Source organism: Penicillium hispanicum, assembly GCF_028827665.1.
Source record: "Penicillium hispanicum strain IBT 35686 chromosome Unknown utg000003l_segment0_segment0, whole genome shotgun sequence".
Lineage (NCBI taxonomy): Eukaryota > Fungi > Ascomycota > Eurotiomycetes > Eurotiales > Aspergillaceae > Penicillium > Penicillium hispanicum.
In genome coordinates, this window is record NW_026623195.1 from 801,843 (window position 1) to 819,615 (window position 17,773).

The 17,773-nt window shown below is 53.3% G+C and overlaps 6 protein-coding genes across 6 annotated transcripts; 1 reads left to right on the forward strand and 5 right to left on the reverse strand.

Annotated features, from left to right (window-relative positions):
* Positions 1-1,712: 1,712 nt before the first annotated feature.
* N7459_002704 (aldehyde dehydrogenase) lies at positions 1,713-3,371 on the reverse strand (the record flags this gene model as incomplete). Its single annotated transcript, XM_056941889.1, has 4 exons — positions 1,713-1,857; positions 1,912-2,354; positions 2,414-2,807; positions 2,914-3,371. 4 exons carry the CDS (start codon positions 3,369-3,371, stop codon positions 1,713-1,715), a joined length of 1,440 nt encoding a protein of 479 aa, XP_056801772.1.
* An 861-nt stretch (positions 3,372-4,232) lies between these two features.
* On the reverse strand, positions 4,233-5,238 carry N7459_002705 (protoglobin family protein; the record flags this gene model as incomplete). Its single annotated transcript, XM_056941890.1, has 3 exons — positions 4,233-4,716; positions 4,773-5,046; positions 5,115-5,238. 3 exons carry the CDS (start codon positions 5,236-5,238, stop codon positions 4,233-4,235), a joined length of 882 nt encoding a protein of 293 aa, XP_056801773.1.
* A 2,159-nt stretch (positions 5,239-7,397) lies between these two features.
* Positions 7,398-9,686, reverse strand: N7459_002706 (putative hydrolase; the record flags this gene model as incomplete). Its single annotated transcript, XM_056941891.1, has 8 exons — positions 7,398-7,698; positions 7,762-7,892; positions 7,949-8,089; positions 8,150-8,335; positions 8,391-8,797; positions 8,849-9,033; positions 9,085-9,301; positions 9,353-9,686. 8 exons carry the CDS (start codon positions 9,684-9,686, stop codon positions 7,398-7,400), a joined length of 1,902 nt encoding a protein of 633 aa, XP_056801774.1.
* A 1,969-nt stretch (positions 9,687-11,655) lies between these two features.
* On the reverse strand, positions 11,656-12,479 carry N7459_002707 (BTB/POZ domain-containing protein; the record flags this gene model as incomplete). The annotated part of the gene is made up of 2 exons (XM_056941892.1): positions 11,656-12,376; positions 12,430-12,479. The coding sequence occupies 2 exons, from the start codon at positions 12,477-12,479 to the stop codon at positions 11,656-11,658; spliced, it is 771 nt and encodes a 256-aa protein (XP_056801775.1).
* Positions 12,480-13,161: 682 nt separating this feature from the next.
* Positions 13,162-13,979, reverse strand: N7459_002708 (BTB/POZ domain-containing protein; the record flags this gene model as incomplete). Its single annotated transcript, XM_056941893.1, has 2 exons — positions 13,162-13,849; positions 13,900-13,979. 2 exons carry the CDS (start codon positions 13,977-13,979, stop codon positions 13,162-13,164), a joined length of 768 nt encoding a protein of 255 aa, XP_056801776.1.
* A 704-nt stretch (positions 13,980-14,683) lies between these two features.
* Positions 14,684-16,768, forward strand: N7459_002709 (uncharacterized protein; the record flags this gene model as incomplete). Its single annotated transcript, XM_056941894.1, has 1 exon — positions 14,684-16,768. One exon carries the CDS (start codon positions 14,684-14,686, stop codon positions 16,766-16,768), a length of 2,085 nt encoding a protein of 694 aa, XP_056801777.1.
* Between the last annotated feature and the right edge of the window lie 1,005 nt (positions 16,769-17,773).

The following is a 17,773-nucleotide window of genomic DNA, read 5'->3' on the forward strand; positions in this document are numbered from 1 at the left end:
GTAGTAATAGTACCTAGTAATAGGAGTAGTAGTAGTAGTAGTATACTGTAATAATAGTAGGACTTCCTCACCGCCGCTGAATCCATCCCTTCATGCCTCCTGATCCAATGCCAGCCGTGACTTTCGCTCTGTTTATCCCAACTGCATCGGTGCCACATCGAGCATCCAATCATCGACTCTCCGGAGAATATCCGGCCAAAATCCTCCCTCCACCTGGACCCTGCAGTGACTGGCGAGCCTATGAGTCTGCGTGTTCTCGTTTTCTAGAACGCCCGCAATAGACATTCATTTCCACCGGCGCCACCGTCTCGTGTTCCTGGCGTCTCTCCCTGGGCCTGGAAATGGGATGACAAGTGCTTGATTACCCGATCATTCTTCCATCGACATCCAACACTATCATCGACAGTCACGCAAAGAAACAGACTTCCGCAAGGGACGATCGCGGGCCCCTCCACACTACACGAACCCATCATCACTGCCCACGCCCGACGATCCCACCGGTTCGTCGGGACAGCGATGTCATCGGTAGGGATCAACCGTTGATCAGGGGGGTCTGGTGTATTCATCGTCGAACTCGTCCGACACCGTACAGTACTGCCTCCGCGACGGCTGCCATCCTGGGAAATTGGCAGTGTCTCGGAGCGCGCACGGAGATTGGTCGCAATCAACTTCTCAACGCCTTCAATTTCCCCTTGCCCGCAGTGGAGCCGCGCGCTTTTTCCTACTTTCTGGCTCTGCTCCGCTCGCCGTGGGAGAGCCTCGCAGTCTCCAGTCTGCCGGCGTGGGCCCTAGGGCAGACTATTGGCCCGCGCATCCATGGATGCCCAGGAACCCATGCGCCCGAAATAGGTCCCCCAGTAGCGGTGGCGATGCGGCTTCTAGTTCGTGGGCTCTCCGCGGCGCTAAGAGACGGTCAGCATCCAATTTAGATGGGTTTGGTCTGCGCCTGTGGCTCGCGTCTCGCTCCGGTCCGGTCGGGTTGCTTCCTGTTGGCCTGGCTGTGGCGTCGGGGGTGCGATCGGATGGTATTATTTTGGTATTTCTAATTTGGGCGTATCTCGGTTGCAATCTCAGCACCGACGTCCCAGATTGTCCCATCAGCATCGACCGATGATGATGACTCGGAGAAACCGAGACAGGAGGGCTGCTCTACCCCTATTCTGCTGTCTCGTCGTCACTTGGTGCTAGGTCGAGGTCCGGTTCTTTCGCGCTGCCCTGGCTTACTCGGCTATGCGGATACGACTCTTGCTACCCAAGGCAGCAGAATAAGGCGACGGAGCCTGGTGATGGCTCTTCGATGGCAGAATAATGTACAATACCTGTGTCAAAAGCCGTCCATCAAGTGCTCTCTCGGAGTATTGAATGCAGACCATGGAGACGAAACCACTGGCGTATACTAAGTGGATCACAGGGGAAAAGTCACAATGGACAATGTCCAAAATCTCAGCCGCCAACTGAGTTGACGCTATCAATATGGACTAACTAACTAACTAGTTAACTACCGAAATCATCACACGTCATGTACTCCGTCGCGTATCTACCGCTGGGTATCCATCCATGCCTTCGTAGCCTGAAATTCCAAGTTCCCCAGAGCCATCACGCCAGTTACACCAGGACCGATTCATCGTTACACTCAGGCGACCGCTTGCTCTGACAACCAGATCGATCGGTTGGCCTGCCGGAATCATCCAATCTCTTCCTTTCACCCACGCTTACTCGGTCCAAGTGACGGTCTTGGTCTGCAGGAACTCATCGTACCCTGCGATGCCTCCAAAGCGGCCAAACCCGCTGCTCTTCCATCCCCCGTGCGGCAGGACAGGTTCGTCGTGGATAGTTTTGGAGTTAATATGGACAGCACTGACAGATGTTAGTAGAGCCCTCACAGTCCCGGCCGACAGGGCCCAAACTCACCCCGACTCGATCTGCTTGGCGACGCGCAGGCCACGGAACAGGTTGCTCGTGAACACGGCGGACGTCAGGCCGTACTCGGTGTCGTTGGCCAGCGCTACTGCCTCCTCCTCGGTATCGACAACGATCAGCGACACGGTCGGGCCAAACGATTCCGTCCCGTAGACGTCCATCTCCTTGGTGACGCCATCCACGACAATGGGCCGCATGAGGGTGTCCACCGGCTCGCAGGCGTTGACGTCGCCGAGCAGCAGCTTCGCGCCGCGCGAAACGGCATCTGTCACCAGCCGCTTGTTCTTGGCGACCGCCGCCGCGTTGACCAGACCCGCAGCCGGCGTGTCCTTGCCGTACAGCTTCTCTGCGGTCTCGGCCAGCTTCTGCCGGAACTGATCGGCGATGCCGCGCTGCACCACGATGCGCTCGGTGGACATGCAGATCTGGCCGGACTGGGACATTGTCAGTACTCGATACGTCCGCGGGGGAGGAAGCCGGGCGAGAGACGTACGTGCATGAATGATCCATCGGCGCATTGCTTTGCCGCATTCTCGATGTTCGCATCGTCCAGGACAATTGCTGACGCCTTGCCACCCAGCTCCAGCAGCACGGGCTTGACGTACTTGCCGGCCGTGGCGGCGATGATCGCGCCGACCTGCGTGCTACCGGTGAAGTTGACCTTGCGGACCGCCGGGTGGGCAATCAGGGCGTTGGTCACCGCCGCCGCATCGGCGGGCTGGTGGTAGATGACATTCAGACAGCCGGCGGGGAGCCCCGCTTGCCGGAAGATATCTCCCAGAGCCCAGAAGCACTTGGGTGAGAGCTCAGCGCCCTTGAGGACGACGGTGTTCCCCGCTGCGAGCGGTAGTAGCAAGGCGCGAGTACCCAGGATGAAAGGCGCGTTCCTGCAGCGGTTGGGGAAAATCCCGAGTCAGCCACACCGAGCCCGGCAACGTGCAGATCGCATTGAGTGGCCCAAAGCAAGAGGGAGGGAGGGAAACAAAAGCTTACCAAGGCGCAATTCCCAAAACCACGCCGTACGGCTCCTTAAAGACCATGGCACTCTCGCCATCTTTCGTCACGTTAGGCACGACGCCCTCGATGGTGGAGATGCGCGCTGCGAAGTCCTTGATAAAATTGACACCCATATGGAATGTGTGCTCGGCGAACGGCCGCGCAGCGCCAGTCTCCTCGCGCTGGTACGCAATGAGCTCCTCCTTGCGCGAGGCCATGATCTCGGCGGCCTTGAAAAGGACATCGCGGCGGTCATAGGCCTTGGTCTTGCTCCAGGCCGGGAAGGCGGCCTTCGCGGTGTCGACCGCGCGGACAGCGTCATCCACGGATGCGCTGGCGCAGTAGCCAGAGAGCTCGCCCGAGGCGGGCGCATGCACCGCGAATTTGACATCCGTCACGACCGACTCATTGTTGATGATGAGCGGCGTGACCGCCGGGGAGCCGTTCTGCGACATGGTGCAAAGAGGACTGACAAAGTTGCTAGAAAAGAGACGGGAGGGGAGTCGACGCAATGACACAATGGGGAATTGTCCGACGTCAAAAACTGCAGAAGATGCGCGAGGGAGGGGCTCGATTTATCAGACGCTGATCTTGCCGAAGACGACGTGGAGATGCTTGGGAGATGCTCGCCTGATATGCAGGAAGATGCAGCAGGGACGCCTAGTTCGAGCCCGGGGTTGACGATTACCCCCGATCTATGCCCCATGGTCGGTGTCCCTGGTTCTGGATCTGGGCCGGCGATGCGCCCGGTTCATGATGGAATGGGACCCATGGAGCAACGGACTGGACTTACAGTCTAACGCCGACCTGGTGGCTGGGAGAGGGACATGCGGTACTTTCGTCACTTTGCCACGGCTCTGCAGGCCTCGATCGAGGTTGACCCACAATTTTTTATCTCGCCATTAGGACCCTGGCTTGGCTATACGTTCCTATAACCTCCGCGACTGACAGTCGAATGGCAACTCCCGATATTCTCGGCCGCCCCGGTGGAGACATCAATGGGCGAGACGAAGGACCACTCAGATTGAAGCTGTTAACCCCGTTCACCGGGGGAATTCCGCGTCTGCCACTCTCCGCCGAAGATTTACAGATGCAACGAAGGAAGCGGGGGCAGGATAGAAAGAGAGGAATCGAGAATCGTGTTTGCTGTTTGCTGTTTGTCGCAGAAGTCGAATAATAGAAGAGAAAAGAACAATTCAGAAGAACGCCGTCAATGCATGCCGATGTTTCCAACGCCATTTTGATGTCGAGTCCCTTCCCGCACGCCCGAAAATGCCCCTGCCCCTGCCAATGCACCATCCTCCCGGCTGCCGTCATCAATTCGCCCAAATCTTCGTCTCATGGGACGTGTTCTTCGCAAAGTCCGCGAACGGACACGCCGTTCCTTGGGAGGCGATGGGTGTCGTCGCGGTCGACGGCGCGGTCGACGGAGCCACGCTCTTCACCGACGGCGCCGTGCTACTGGTGACGCTGGCCGCGTCGTCGTCGGCCGAGCTGCTTGAGCCGCTGCCCAGGATCTTCTGATCGCCGACGTAGCCCTCGCGTGAGCCGAAGCTGTACATGGAGACCTCGTCGGCGTACTCCTCGCCGTCGCGGATGCGCCATTTCGAGAACAGGTCGTTCTGGATCCAGATGATCTTGTTGATGGCACGGACAAGCGCGATTTTGCGGCGGAGCGAGATTTGCGGGTGCGACATCAGCGCTTCGACGAAGATGTCTTGAATGTAGCCGAGGCATGCGCCGATGTGGACGTACTCGATGTTGAGGGCGTGCATGCGCTCTTGACCGCTATGCATCATTCTGGGGTTGACAGGTGAGTGATTGGTTAGGTAGTGGGAGGTGGAGGTTGCACATACCCGACTTTGTTAAGGTACTTCCAGAATTCCATGCTGGTTGGGTCCTGGCAGAGTCGGATCAGATACCAGCGCAGGAACATCTTGCGCCGCTTGATCTGCGGTGTCTCTTCAGTCAAGTAGTCATCCTCGACCTCTTTTTCGTCCGTGGTGGTGCGCGTGTGAAAGGCGCGCGAGGTGATGTCGTATTGCAGAATCTTCTTGTAGACCAGGTTGACGACGGCGGGGATGAGCTGTTTGAGGTATTTGGTTCCGTTTTGCAGCGCTTCGACGTCGGCTAGAATTATCCACGCATTACTATCATCTGCCAAAGCAGAGCAGACAAGGGAGATCATCGATACTCACCCGAGCTCCATTCGAGAAAGTCTTGCAGATACTTGATCCGGTCCTCGAGATGGACGTAGATCGACTTGCGGTCGACATGCTTGGGCTCGAACCCCGATCCCAACCCGTAATCCATGGATGCCATTCAATAGAATCAACCACTGGGATGGTCTGATAGATAGGATATGGAGAAATTCCGCGAACGCCTGGGGTGATGAGTATTCCCAAGGGGACAATGGAAATATCAAGCAGAAAGGACGAGGAAATAGCGAGTCAAGGAAGAGTTAATAATCACGAGACACCGCAAGCCAGGGCCGCCGAGGTCCCTTTATAGACGCGAATCCTTCCATCCCACTCGCCGTTGGATCCGAACACCACCCCCCCCAAGACGATCGCATCGAGATTTCCCGAGTCATCACAAGTCGGAAAGGGGACGATAACAGCAACGGACCAGACGGGACTCCTTCCCAGAAGAGCGCCACCGTCCGAATCCTGGCAATAGCTGGTCCCAGCGCAAGGGTTCCCACGAGGTGCAGCCGCTAGACACTCGCATCAGACCACTGAGAGCACGCGAGAAAAAGCCTCCGCGCGAAGAACAAGGCAACGTGGTGCCGCGGGATATGGGCTGATCCTGGCAATCTCCTCCTCCACCACCCACCGGGGCCGACTCAAAACCGTGGGTCTACCGGCTTCTGGCGCCAGACGGAGTCTATTTCCATCTCCCTCGTGGTCCGAAAGGGCCCAATGATGTGAAACAAGCGACATGGGGCTACGCACGACAAGTCAAAGTCTGGTCTGTTCGATACTGCACTGTTGCGCTTTGGCCGCGGACGTCGTGTTGGAAGTAAACAAGCTGGCAACAATATCCATGCCTGCTTGAGAGGTCGGCACATCTCCTGGACTCGGAAGACGTTTGGCTGCGGATCCTCAGATGCATACAACACGACGTATCAGGCGGCTGCAATAATAATACACCATCCCCCGAACACATCCATACCTTCAGAGCTACGATGCGTTTCTTTGGTTGACGTGGCCGGGGCTCCGCTGTGGTCCCGCAACGGCGTCCAGCCGACACCAGTTCCACTTTCTTTCGGAGCCAACGGCTCGGAGCGAGGGTCTCTTCTTCTTGCTTTTTGCTAGGAGATTTGCTTTGTCGAGGTTCGTGTACAGAGGTCTGCAAGCAGACGAGATCTTACTGGAAACGCCAGACAGGCTGGAATTATCACTAAGAATTTAGCTAACTAGTTAGTTAGTTACCTGGTTCCAGTGACAACAACGTCATATCCTATGGCTGAAACGCCCTCGCGGTTAGACCTCAGAGCAGATTATTGATTGATTTGAAGGATGGGCTTCCAGAATCCACGCGAACCGTTCGGCGTCGAGTGGGTCGAAGGGAAAATCATCCTGATGACCGCCAGTCGCTAGAGCGCCCGCCGGCGAAGGCTTGCCTGCAGTATGCACCTGGCAGGATATGCAAAATTCTGGATGGAGTGTGCGATACATCAAGATTATTTCGAATCGCCTCAAGCCAACCCGTCGCATGATCGTGTGTGGCATGATTCCAATGCCGGTGAATCATCGTGTTCGCGCGATGGGCTGATCCATCGGAGCGTTTCCGGTTGGACGCGGTCAGCTTAGTACTTGCGACTAATGAAAAGAGGGAAATAAAAAGACACCGCACCCAAGGAGGAAATTTTATCGTCTTTCATCCATATGCTGTCCGGCCAAAGTGATAGTGATAGAGATTCGACATCTGCATCCTGCATCTACCAAGGCCCATATCACAATCCCCCTCCTCGTTGTCATTTAATCTGAGACGCGCTACGCCTGGCTTCAAACAGCCGCGCTAGACGATCCGCAATGCCTGCGCCGATCAGTGGCACACATCGTGGCCTAGACGTCTATAGCCGCCCAGGAACGAGGCTGTCGTGCGGTATCTGCCCGCGTGGTGGCCGCAAGGAGCCATGGAACTGCTGATGGAACTGCTGATCCATCTCCTTCATCTATTAGACTTTGGCTGACCAGAATGACAGCTGCGGGGGAAGTCGTGTCTCGCTTCACGATAGCCCTCTTATCAAGCGACTTGAACATGGAAGAATGTGAGCTATCCGATAGTCGCAATGTGATGCGTCCATCACGTCTGAGACGAGCTCGGCCAACACCGGCGGGGTTGTTTCGCAAATGCAGCAATTCATTCTTGGCTATGTTGATCTGGATCGATCTGCTTACTCGTAAACAGTTAACGAGAGGAGTTGGCCAGCCCGCTTCCCCTCCGACGCAAATCAATGATCCCACTTTCCCCTCCTATCGCGTCGACACGGTCGCATTGCTCCGTGCCGCCGCTGCGTCATACAGCGCTTTGATATCCGCCTTCCACTGGTTCTCATCTACGCGGGCCAACCGGCGGTCGTAGGTCATCAGCCCGTTGACCTCGCCCTCGACGTCGGTGGTCTGGGTCCAGACTCCGCCGCTGCACGAGAACCGGCGCACCTGGTCCTGCAATTCGCCCAGCAGGATATGACTGCGGTAGTTCCAGATGTCAACGGTTGTGTCAATCTCGTAGGTCTGGTTGATAGTGTCGATGGCATCTTGCACGTTCCAGAGACTGAATTGTTTCAGCAAGACACTCTGAGTCAAGAACAGCAAACCGGCACGGAATGAATCTTACTGTTCAACGGACACATTGTTGCCCAGTCCCCCAAACTCGCCCTGAAATCCGATCCGGGTGTCGTCGTACGGACTCGAGTCGATGGAGTAGAAGGGTGCGCCACATTGCGGGTTCGCGTAGTGGTGATTATCCTGAATCCAGTGAGAAAGGAACCCGCGTCGCTCCGTCAACTCCTTCCTGCACTTACGCTGAAATCTCCCGCGCCATGGTCGTACCAACCCGTCGTCGAATCCACCAGCCGCGTCGGATCCAGCTGCCTGACCCGGGCAGTCAGCTCGAACTCGGGGTAGTAGCTCGTAATCTGGCCCCAGCCTTCGTTATAAATCACCTTGTCACTGAGTCAGTATCTGCCGACGGCTTGTGGTCCGGAACGCGGTGCTTTGCTCACCCAGGTCGCGATGCTAGGGAAGCTCTTGAGCTGGTTGACCAGCAGCTCCAGCTGTCGCGCGAACTCGGTCTGCTGCGCCGCATCGGGCAAAATCGCCTGCAGCGGCCGTAACGAAGGCATATCCTGGATGACTAGGAGGCCTAGTTCATCGCAGGCCCGGTAGAACAATTCAGGCTCGACTTTGATCTGTCACCCGTCAGCATAGACTGTGGATGAAACAACACTACTGGCTTGCACGCACATGTTTCCTGACCATGTTGAAACCCAGTTTCTTGAGCAGCTGCAAATCATACACCATGGCCTCTCGAGTCGGGGGTGTATAAAGCCCATCTGGCCAGAAGCCCTGGTCCAGAGTGCCGAACATGAAGATGAACTCGCCGTTCAAGAGCGGCCGGACGACGCCATCCACAGTGCCCTTGGAGATGGTGCGGAAACCGATGTAGCTCTCGATCTGATCTTGACCCAGCTGGACGCTCACATTGTACAGATTGGGTGAGTCGGGTGACCACAGCTTTGGCGAGTCGACATTGAACTGGAATGGCTGGTTGGTCGTTCCCTGGTGCGTGGCGACGACGGTATCGCCGTCGCGAACGACGACTTGGACTGATGTGGTGGCATTCACGGCCGACGTATGCACCGTGACATTGACTGCAGGTCCAGATCAGCTTCTAATCGTGGGATTCACGAATTGATGCTCACCTTGACCATTCATGTTGCCATCGAGGTCGAGTTGAGTGACGTGGTTGTCCGGTGCTGATTCGATCCAGACGCTCTGCCAGATTCCACTGCAGGGCGTGTAGAAGATGTGGCTTGGATGGAGGGTCTGTTTCCCAATTGGAATCACATAGTCGCCAGAATCGGTGGGATCGTGAACAAAAACAAGGCTGAATAGTCATTCCCAATGATCAGGCTGTGAGGACCTTGAACGGACTTACAGCTCATTTGCCTGGCCAGCGTTCACGTACGGCGTCACATCCACAGTAAAGCGGAAGTATCCTCCGCGATGGAAACCTGCCTGCTTTCCATTGACAAAGACTGTGGCCTCATAGTCCACGGCGCCAAAATGCAGCAGAGTACGTTCTCCTTTCCACTCGGAAGGGACTTTGAAGGAGGTTGAGAACCACGAGTACAAAGTAAAAGTTCCTTGAATTCCTGCCAACACCGTCAAAACCGAGTCCACTCGCCAGAAGAAACAGCACATACCCGAAAGGCCACTCTCCAGACACGACGGAATCAGCACTTCGTGCTCAAGATTCTGGCCGAACGGTGGGCTCTGAACAGCGTTCAGACTCGAAGCATTCTGATACTGCCAAACGCCGTTCAAGTTCTGCCACTGAGACCGCTGCAGCTGCGGCCGTGGATATTCGGGCCATGGACTCGTGCCGACTTTATCAGTCCACTCGGTTGTCAAAGGCGGCTGTTTGAGAGTATACCCAGCAGCACGAGGCTGCGCAGAATATGGACTACCATAACTGCTAGGCCGGGCCAGACTAGTGGCCGCCAGCAGCGAGAATACAAACCCCCGGAGCAAATGCATGATTCAATAGAGCATGCGCGCACCGAATCTGTTGCAGGTAGCTATGTTCCCAAAGAACAGACAGATTCTAGATCCAACCGGAGAATTCACATTTTTTCTCCAAGTGCCATCCCTGGCTTTATGTACAGCACACGACACACAACATCGGTGCATTGCACGACCGACATGGCCGGGTCATTCCGCCATTCTTGCTGGGTCCTCGCTGGACAATGGATCAACAGCACTGGAGACCGGAACCTGGATCGGGACCCTTGGACCCCTAGTAACTGCAGGTGACTTGCTCGGGCCGGTATCGTAGGAGCACAGCCCTGCACTGGACTGGATATATCCCCGCAAAGACTCGGCCAGCCCCGCAGAAAGAGCGTGCATGCAATCACAAGAATCTTCGATACAGACAAATCAACTGTTGGCGCGGACTAGTGCGCCGATAGCCTGGAGGACCGGCAAGGATGGCTGCTACTTGGCGGTGTTGATGGAGTTGGCGCCGAGACGCCCTGGATTGGGCACCGCGGCCACCTGAAGAATGAGCAACAGCCAAGCCATAATTGTTGCAGCCGAGAGCCAAGATATCTTCTGCTCTCTGTGGTGGTGGGGGTTGAAGCGCAGCGTGTGGTTTCTGCATCTGGTTGGATCTATAAAGAGTGGCCGTGGAGTGATGCTCAGCCGGGCTACTCGGCTCCTGACTCAATAGCCTCGAGAACCAGATTTCGGAGGCAGGAGTCCACGAATGATGGCGCCTCGGTTATGCAGCGTCTGCTCCGACGGCGAATCCTCCGCGCTTGTTGGTCGCGTTGCTAGTGGGGAATCTTGGGCGCATCGGGGCACGCGATGACGGAGGTTCGGACAACTCATGCATGGACTGGTGCTCTTAAACATCAGAAAGTGCTGGGCAAAGTCATGGCATTATGCCATCCGCCCAGTGCTAGCCACCGACACTGTCGAGGCCATTTGGAGTCAAGATCGTTCGTTGTATGGTTGCAGGATCCCTTGCGTCCGCGCAGATCCAACCTTGCATGCCGGATCAACCCCGGAATGCTCCTTCTCACGATCCATGGAATCGACCTCCATCCCGCACTTCATTAGGGAGGCATACACTCAGCCCAACTCGCCAACCGCAACGCCCCTCTCCCTATTGATGTCCGAGCAGGCCATGCGCTCGCACGGACGTCGCATCTCGAGGTTCCATTGAGGTAGTCACTGGAGATCAATAAGAATACGAAAGGCCGTCTTCCCCTCCACCGCTAACTTGGCGCGCCGATCGGTCGCGTGTGATTGGGAAGGCGTGGCGGTGCACTCCGCTGCTCTGCTGGCTTCGGCTGATGTGCCACTTGAGTGTGGAGTATGGAACTTTGCCCCGCGTGAGATGAGTCTCGCGTCATCTGGGGATGCTGGATCTGGATGTTGGGTCTGGCGGTGTGAGGGTGATGGCGATGACGATGATGTGCATTGGGTGGGGATGATGATCAGTGCGGGGGTAAGGCTGAACTTGGACGTTTCTGGTATACAATATCATTTACATAGAAGTCCATGGATGAAGCAGCTGGTCTGGTCCGCTCCTAATATCCCTTGAACAATATATAGAGTTGGTAGCTACGCACGGGGGTTTTAAGGAATCTTTGTGATCAATACGTGGACATCTCACTATGGATAACATTCTTCCACGATATGAACAGATCTATCTAGCAACACATATACCAGCATGGCTAGCTATGCAATCAGAACCACGCGGGCACCTTTCAAGAAAGGATAATAAACACTTTGTACTCGATTTACATACAAAAATTCCTTAGGAACCCTGTAGGTACCTCCAGGTACTGTGGATTGGGATAGGCTACACACTTTTGCTCTAGTTTATATAGCTTTGCAAGCGAGGGGCCGATGTTTTCTACCAGCGAAACGCAAGAATCATCATGTACAGCTAAAATTCTCTGAAGTAGTAGTGTGATCAGGTTAAAGCCCTATGCGACTACTAGAGCAGATCTTCCATCAACCACGTATCTACTTTGGTAACAGGGTCGCGGAAGTAGACCCTGCGGTCGTCACGATTTTTTTCCTTGTTGCCACGGAAGATGGAGTTGAGCGTCTGCTTCACGTGCCTCAAGAGATCGGCAGCATAGTCCGGATGGTCTTCAGCAAGGTCCTCGAATTTCCAGGAGTCAAATCGAAGATATCCCTCCACAGACGCTTCAGCCAGCAAGCGGCGGACTGGGTGCTTTTTGGGTAAGTGCAATGCAGATATAATATGCTGATCCGTAAGATTCTTTGTGTTCATCTCGGGCTCACCATAGAGCTCACCGTCAAACCGGAGGTAACTCGTAGACCAGTCGGCAATGTTTTCCTTGATTTTATTAGCCACGGTAGTCTCCATTCCACTGACATTGCACATGTCAGCCAATCTGACGAATTCAATCATAGCAGATATCTCGTCCTCCTCAGATACGAGTTCCGCATCAAAGTGGAATTGGCCAGTGTACAGCCACTGCAGTAGCATGCCGAGGCTTCGCACAGAAACCACGCCGGGGATTTCCTCGAGTGTTGCGGATTGAGTCTGTGCCTCCGAGAAGCCACCTTCGAACAACTTGGCGAAGTATGTAGACTGGGTGCAGAGGAGCTCCCTGGAGACGATGAATTCGCGTTCGGCAGATGCAATTCGGATTTTGACTTGGGGCCCATGGTAGAGAGACAGAATGCTAAATGGCTCTGTTAGTTATCAGAAAGTGACAGAGATCCTGTATCCACATACGAATTGGCAAAGTTGAAGGAAGATGAACGAGGAGTAACGTGCGAGCCCATTTCTGTCGTTGATGCCATCTTCAGACATTCAGTTGGCAGAAGTGTGCGAGCTTGGGAGAAACATAGAATTGGAGAGACAAACGAGCTTTCCAGAGGATGTTCTGCGATCGCTCAAGGTCGCGGTAAGAGAAACACCAAGTGGGTGAACGAGACGCAGGAAATCTCTAAAGAGGAAGAGAGTTGGTGGACTGAGACCCTTCAAAGCACTGACTAGATAGATGTTGATGGCGACGTAATCCCTATCCAGTGCAGGATGACATGATAGATGTAAAGAAGAGGAAGAAGAAGTCTGAAACCTGAAGAAACGGCCGGAAATGCAGAAACGGAGTATACTGAGAGAGAGGAAGGGAAAAAGAGAGCCAAGAGAAGCTATCTACACTCAGCACCAGGGGCTGCCTCATTATTCAGGCATTGTCATCAGATATGTTATTGAGCGTCGTGCGGAAATAACGAGGGCAACACTAATGCTGCCTATCATGTCTGGGAGCATCAGACATGGAGTCTCACGACCAATGTGATTTGAATATGCATTGGAACTAAGAGTTATCAAAATACTGCGTAGGCCATAACTAGGATTGAACTTGATGATGTAGTATCTTGAGCTATTTCACTAGATAATCGAGGCACAGCATGGAGCCGTAGGTAGGAATGGAAGACTGTAGAAGAGCTTTTCACTGATGCTCTAGTAATTCAGTCTTTTCCTTTGGGAAATCCTGCAAAGATCCACCCATCTTTCACTGATCGGATCTTTGAACCCAAGAGTATTCCCAGCCACAGAAAGTCCACCGAGGATTGGCTGCAGTTTGACAAGAAGGTCACTTGCAAACGCAGGGCTCTCTTTCAATAACTCGGATAGATCAGACTCTTTGTTTCGAAGGTATCCTTCTATCGATGCTGAAACCAACATGGAACGCACCACGTGGGTGGCAGGCAGATTTATTGCTGATAGGATATGTTGAGAGTCGATGCACTTACTGTAGTCACCACAGTCGCCATGGGCAATCAAGATTTGCTTGACGCGTTGACCCATCTCTGATTCTATCCCGCTCACATTACACATGTCAACAAGCCGCGAGAATTCGATGACTCCGGCGATCTCTTCAGCGGGAGTTTCCGAACCAAGATTGACCTCACCCCGGTACAGCCACTGTAAGAGCCTTTCAAAACTGCGGATCGAGACAACTCCTTCCAAGTATGGCAGTGTGACTGTCTGTTCGTCGGATTCCCGAAATTGGCCCTCGAGCATCGCCTTGAAGTATGAAGAGTGCTTGCAAAGAAGGTTCTTTGAAACTGTGAAGTCGTGATATTTCTCATCCTGTTTGTCGCAGACGCGAATTTTGACAAGGGGGCCATGATAGAGCGAGTAGATTCTAAAGCTTGAGTTAACAACAATGAATCACCATGAACGCTAAGCACTTACTCATCGCCAGGGCTCTCTGTATTAGGCTTCCGGTCAGCGTTTAATTTAGACTTGATCACAGTCTTTGATGTTCCCCCCATTCTGGGTGTGGCCAAGGTTGTGTTGATTCAGGAATTTGCAGGGGATAGCTTTTGGTGTTGCAGGAGATAGGAAATCCCAAGCCCGATGATTTTGTGGATGAAGCAGAGTGTGAGGAGAGAGAAGAGAAAGGAGAGTTGAGAGCTGCAATTTAAGCCAACGCAAAAGGGCTGCCCGAGGCGCTCGACTGCCGTCAGCTTTTTGTTGCTTGACGGGGAAACTAGAAACCTCCAGAAAGGCAGACAAACAGCGTTACCCAATGAATCAAAAAAGTGGCTGTTTTATCCTAGTAGGCAATATCCAAATTTCCGTTTCGATATTGATATCTGCGAGACAACAAAAATTTGCCCGATATTCAAGTCCAACTCTACCTAGGTATGAGTACTATTTCTAGGTCAGTATATTCTTGAGACCCATTATAATACCTACGGACCGTTGGTTACCAGAGGGACATGCTCGAGTGAACTAATAATTAGTTAGCGTTGCTTCCACACGTCACTTTAAACCCTTTCGGGCCGATTTTGGCCCCCATCATTTGGATTCTCGATCGCTTCAACTCTCAAGCGTCTTGGCATTCGGACGACTCCGACTGCCTTGTGTGAAAGATCGGCTCGTGGTCGTCAACCTTGTGCTCCTTGTATGACTGCACGTATTGCAAGCCACCGGCGGGGCCCTGGTGCCTCTTGTTTACTCGCTTTTAGCAGTCATGCCCCTTCTCGCACTGCCAAATGAGCTGCTATTCTGCATAGCCTCTCACCTTGAAACACAGTCCAGAGATTCCCACCGTCAATCTCAACGCGACCTTAACGCTTTACCTCGCGTGAACCGCCGCTGCTACTCGCTTTTTAACCCCCGCCTTTATGCTTACAACATTGCGAAGTTTCCCGATAACGGGTGGCGCGGCGGGTTGCGATGGGCTTGCAAGCACGGCCAGTTGCAGACGGTTCTGAAATTCCTCGAGCAGGGAGCGAACTTTCTCGCCAGCAAAGACAACTATTATCCTCTGGTGCTAGCAGTCGACCACGGACACGTGGCAATCGTGAACCTATTGATCGGACTCATGTCCAAGTCCGACCTGGAAGCTCGATCTGAGAACTTGATGACACGGGCGATATACGGGAATCACATTGCCATCGTGAAAACTTTCGCTGATCTACTTTTTGCGGATCCAGCGTTGCTTGGTGACGGCGGATTCGACTTTATCTGCTCCGCGACTTATCATCTCAACCAAGGAGATGATACAATCCTTCGATTTCTTCTCGATCGCGGCTTTGGCTCATCGACGAATGTGGATAGTCTGGAGTGGCATCTCAAGGCGCATCTGACCAGAGCAGCCAGGTCAGGTAGGGAGGAGTCTGTCAGGTTTATGCTCCATCGAGGGATCGATGTCAACTTCTGCTGCGAAGAAGAATGCTTCGCACCTCTCAGTTCGGCAATAATCGCGAACAAGCCTGCAGTTGCAAAGCTTCTGCTCGAATGCGGTGCCAACCCGTATATCAAACCCTGTGGGGAGTGGTGGGGAGGTTACATGCCCTTGTACCTGGCAGCACTACTCGGACGCGCAGAAGCTGTTGAAGCCCTCTTGGATCACGGTGTTCACCCGGATGGCCTAGATCGCGATGGCAATCTGCCACAGGTCGAACCAGAAGATGAATTCTTTGAACAAATGTACGCTGCTCAGCTATACAATCTTAAGGACTCGGCAGAGGGCATTAATTGTGAGTCCAACTGCTGTATACCGCTATGTGCCGCATCCATGATGGGCAAGGAAGATGCGGTCAGGATCTTGCTTGGCCGTGGGGCAGATCCAAACCGCCCTGATCCAAATGGTGATGTCGCACTAGTACTCGCGGCAAAGCGTGGCCACGAGGGGACAGTTAAAGCTCTAATTGAGTCGGGTGCCAATGTAGACACCGCGGACTCAGGTGGATGGACCGCTCTTGATAGGGCTTGGGGCTGGGGTGGTATCCACGCTACAATAGCCCTATTAGAGGCTGGCGCAGACCATAGTCCCGTGCGTTTCGAAGACGAGGATCTGATTCTCAAAGCGCTGCTATATGGTCATACCAATGGCTTATCACTGTTACCCGACAAGATCATTGATGACGAGGAGGATTTTAGGAAACATCGCAACAGCTGGCTACATGGTGAATGGTATTGTGGCCAGAACTTCCATGAGGGCGAGTCTCACGACTGCGAAGACTTGGTCAAATGTCTCCTTGATCGAGGCTCGGATATTGAGGCTCAGAATTCCCTTGGTCGAACCGCCCTCCACATAGCTGCTTTTCAACGCTGCGTGAATACAGTTGAGCTTTTGCTTAAAAGGGGTGCAAACCCGAACGCGAAAGACGCTTTTGATCAAACCCCTCTACACATGGCAGGGGGTTGGAACAGCAAGTCCGTCTCCTTGCTACTTCAATATGGCGCCGATCCGAATTTCAAAGATTGCAACGCTGACGCTCCCTTGCATCTGGCTATCCGAACTGGTTCATATGACATGGTTGACTGTTTAGCAAAGGATAAGCGGACAGATGTCGATTCAAAAAACCAAGACGGCGATACAGCGTTGCATCTTGCATTGTCTTCTCCAGACCTTTCAGAGCCTGAAGTAAGAACCACAATGCGGGCGGTACAGCGTTTGTGTGAAGCTGGAGCAAATCCAAATATGATGGACAAAAACGGAGACAGACCATTGGACTTGGCTCGGAAGAAAGATCTCGAAAGCTTAGTCCAATTGTTTTCGAGTGAATCTGCCGAAGTCGACATCCACAGTCTTGATCTGGGATCATGAGATGGAGATTGATGTTCGGCCCGCTTGAGAGTTCCTAAGAGCAGATGCCCTTGGGGGCAGCGGTTGGAACTTTTCGGAGTAAGCAATACTATGCCTAGAAGCTCTACTTCCGATCCTGCCAGTCCATGCCATCTCCTAGGCAAAAAAAAGGAGAATTATCTATAATAGCCAGAGACCAGGGTTGATTATGGGAGTTAATGTTGCGAAGGTCTGTTCTATAATTCTACGGGAATAAGAGAGGGCCAGAAATGTTAAATAAGAATCACCATATGGGCAGAAGGTTAAGGCTGGAAGTGAACTGGGTCTACCATGCAGAATATGATATTATTGCTCGTGTCTATCTGTAGAATGTCGAGCTCAGACCCGATCAAGCCCGTCATTCTCACCTAGGGTGTGAAGTCACCAACAAGAGCAAGATCGGTTGACAAGGTTAGGTAAAAGATAATAAGGCGCCACTTAGAGGGTCTTTGAAACACACCGCATGGTATTGATAGCTAATACTATTGCAGACCGGTCTCATTCTCTCCAGAAGATCGACCGCGAATGCAGGGCATACCCGGAAAACCCCTAAGAGCTCGAACTGACCATCCCCAAATATCCCTCAACTGATGCCAAAACCAGAATCTCACGGACGGGATGCTTTTCAGGTAGGCACATTGCCGCTATGATGTGTTCTTTGGTGATAAAGATCGTGTTCTAGCCAGGAGCAATCATCAGATCAGCGTGATGACCTTGAAGACCAAAAATGACCAGCTTCATCCTCTCCGCAAGGTCCAACTCCAGGTCTCTGATATGACACATGTCACCAAGACGTGCAAGCTCAACACAAGCGGTAGCTTCCTCCTCCATTTTCCCCTCATATGCTAAAGAAGTTCTGAGGTTGCCAGTATATAGCCACTCCAGAAGGTTTTCGAAGCTTTGGACAGATACAACTCCTTCAAGGCAAGGCAACTCGCATTCCTGATTTTGCTCTTCTCGAAATCCATCTTCAAAAATGGCCGTGAA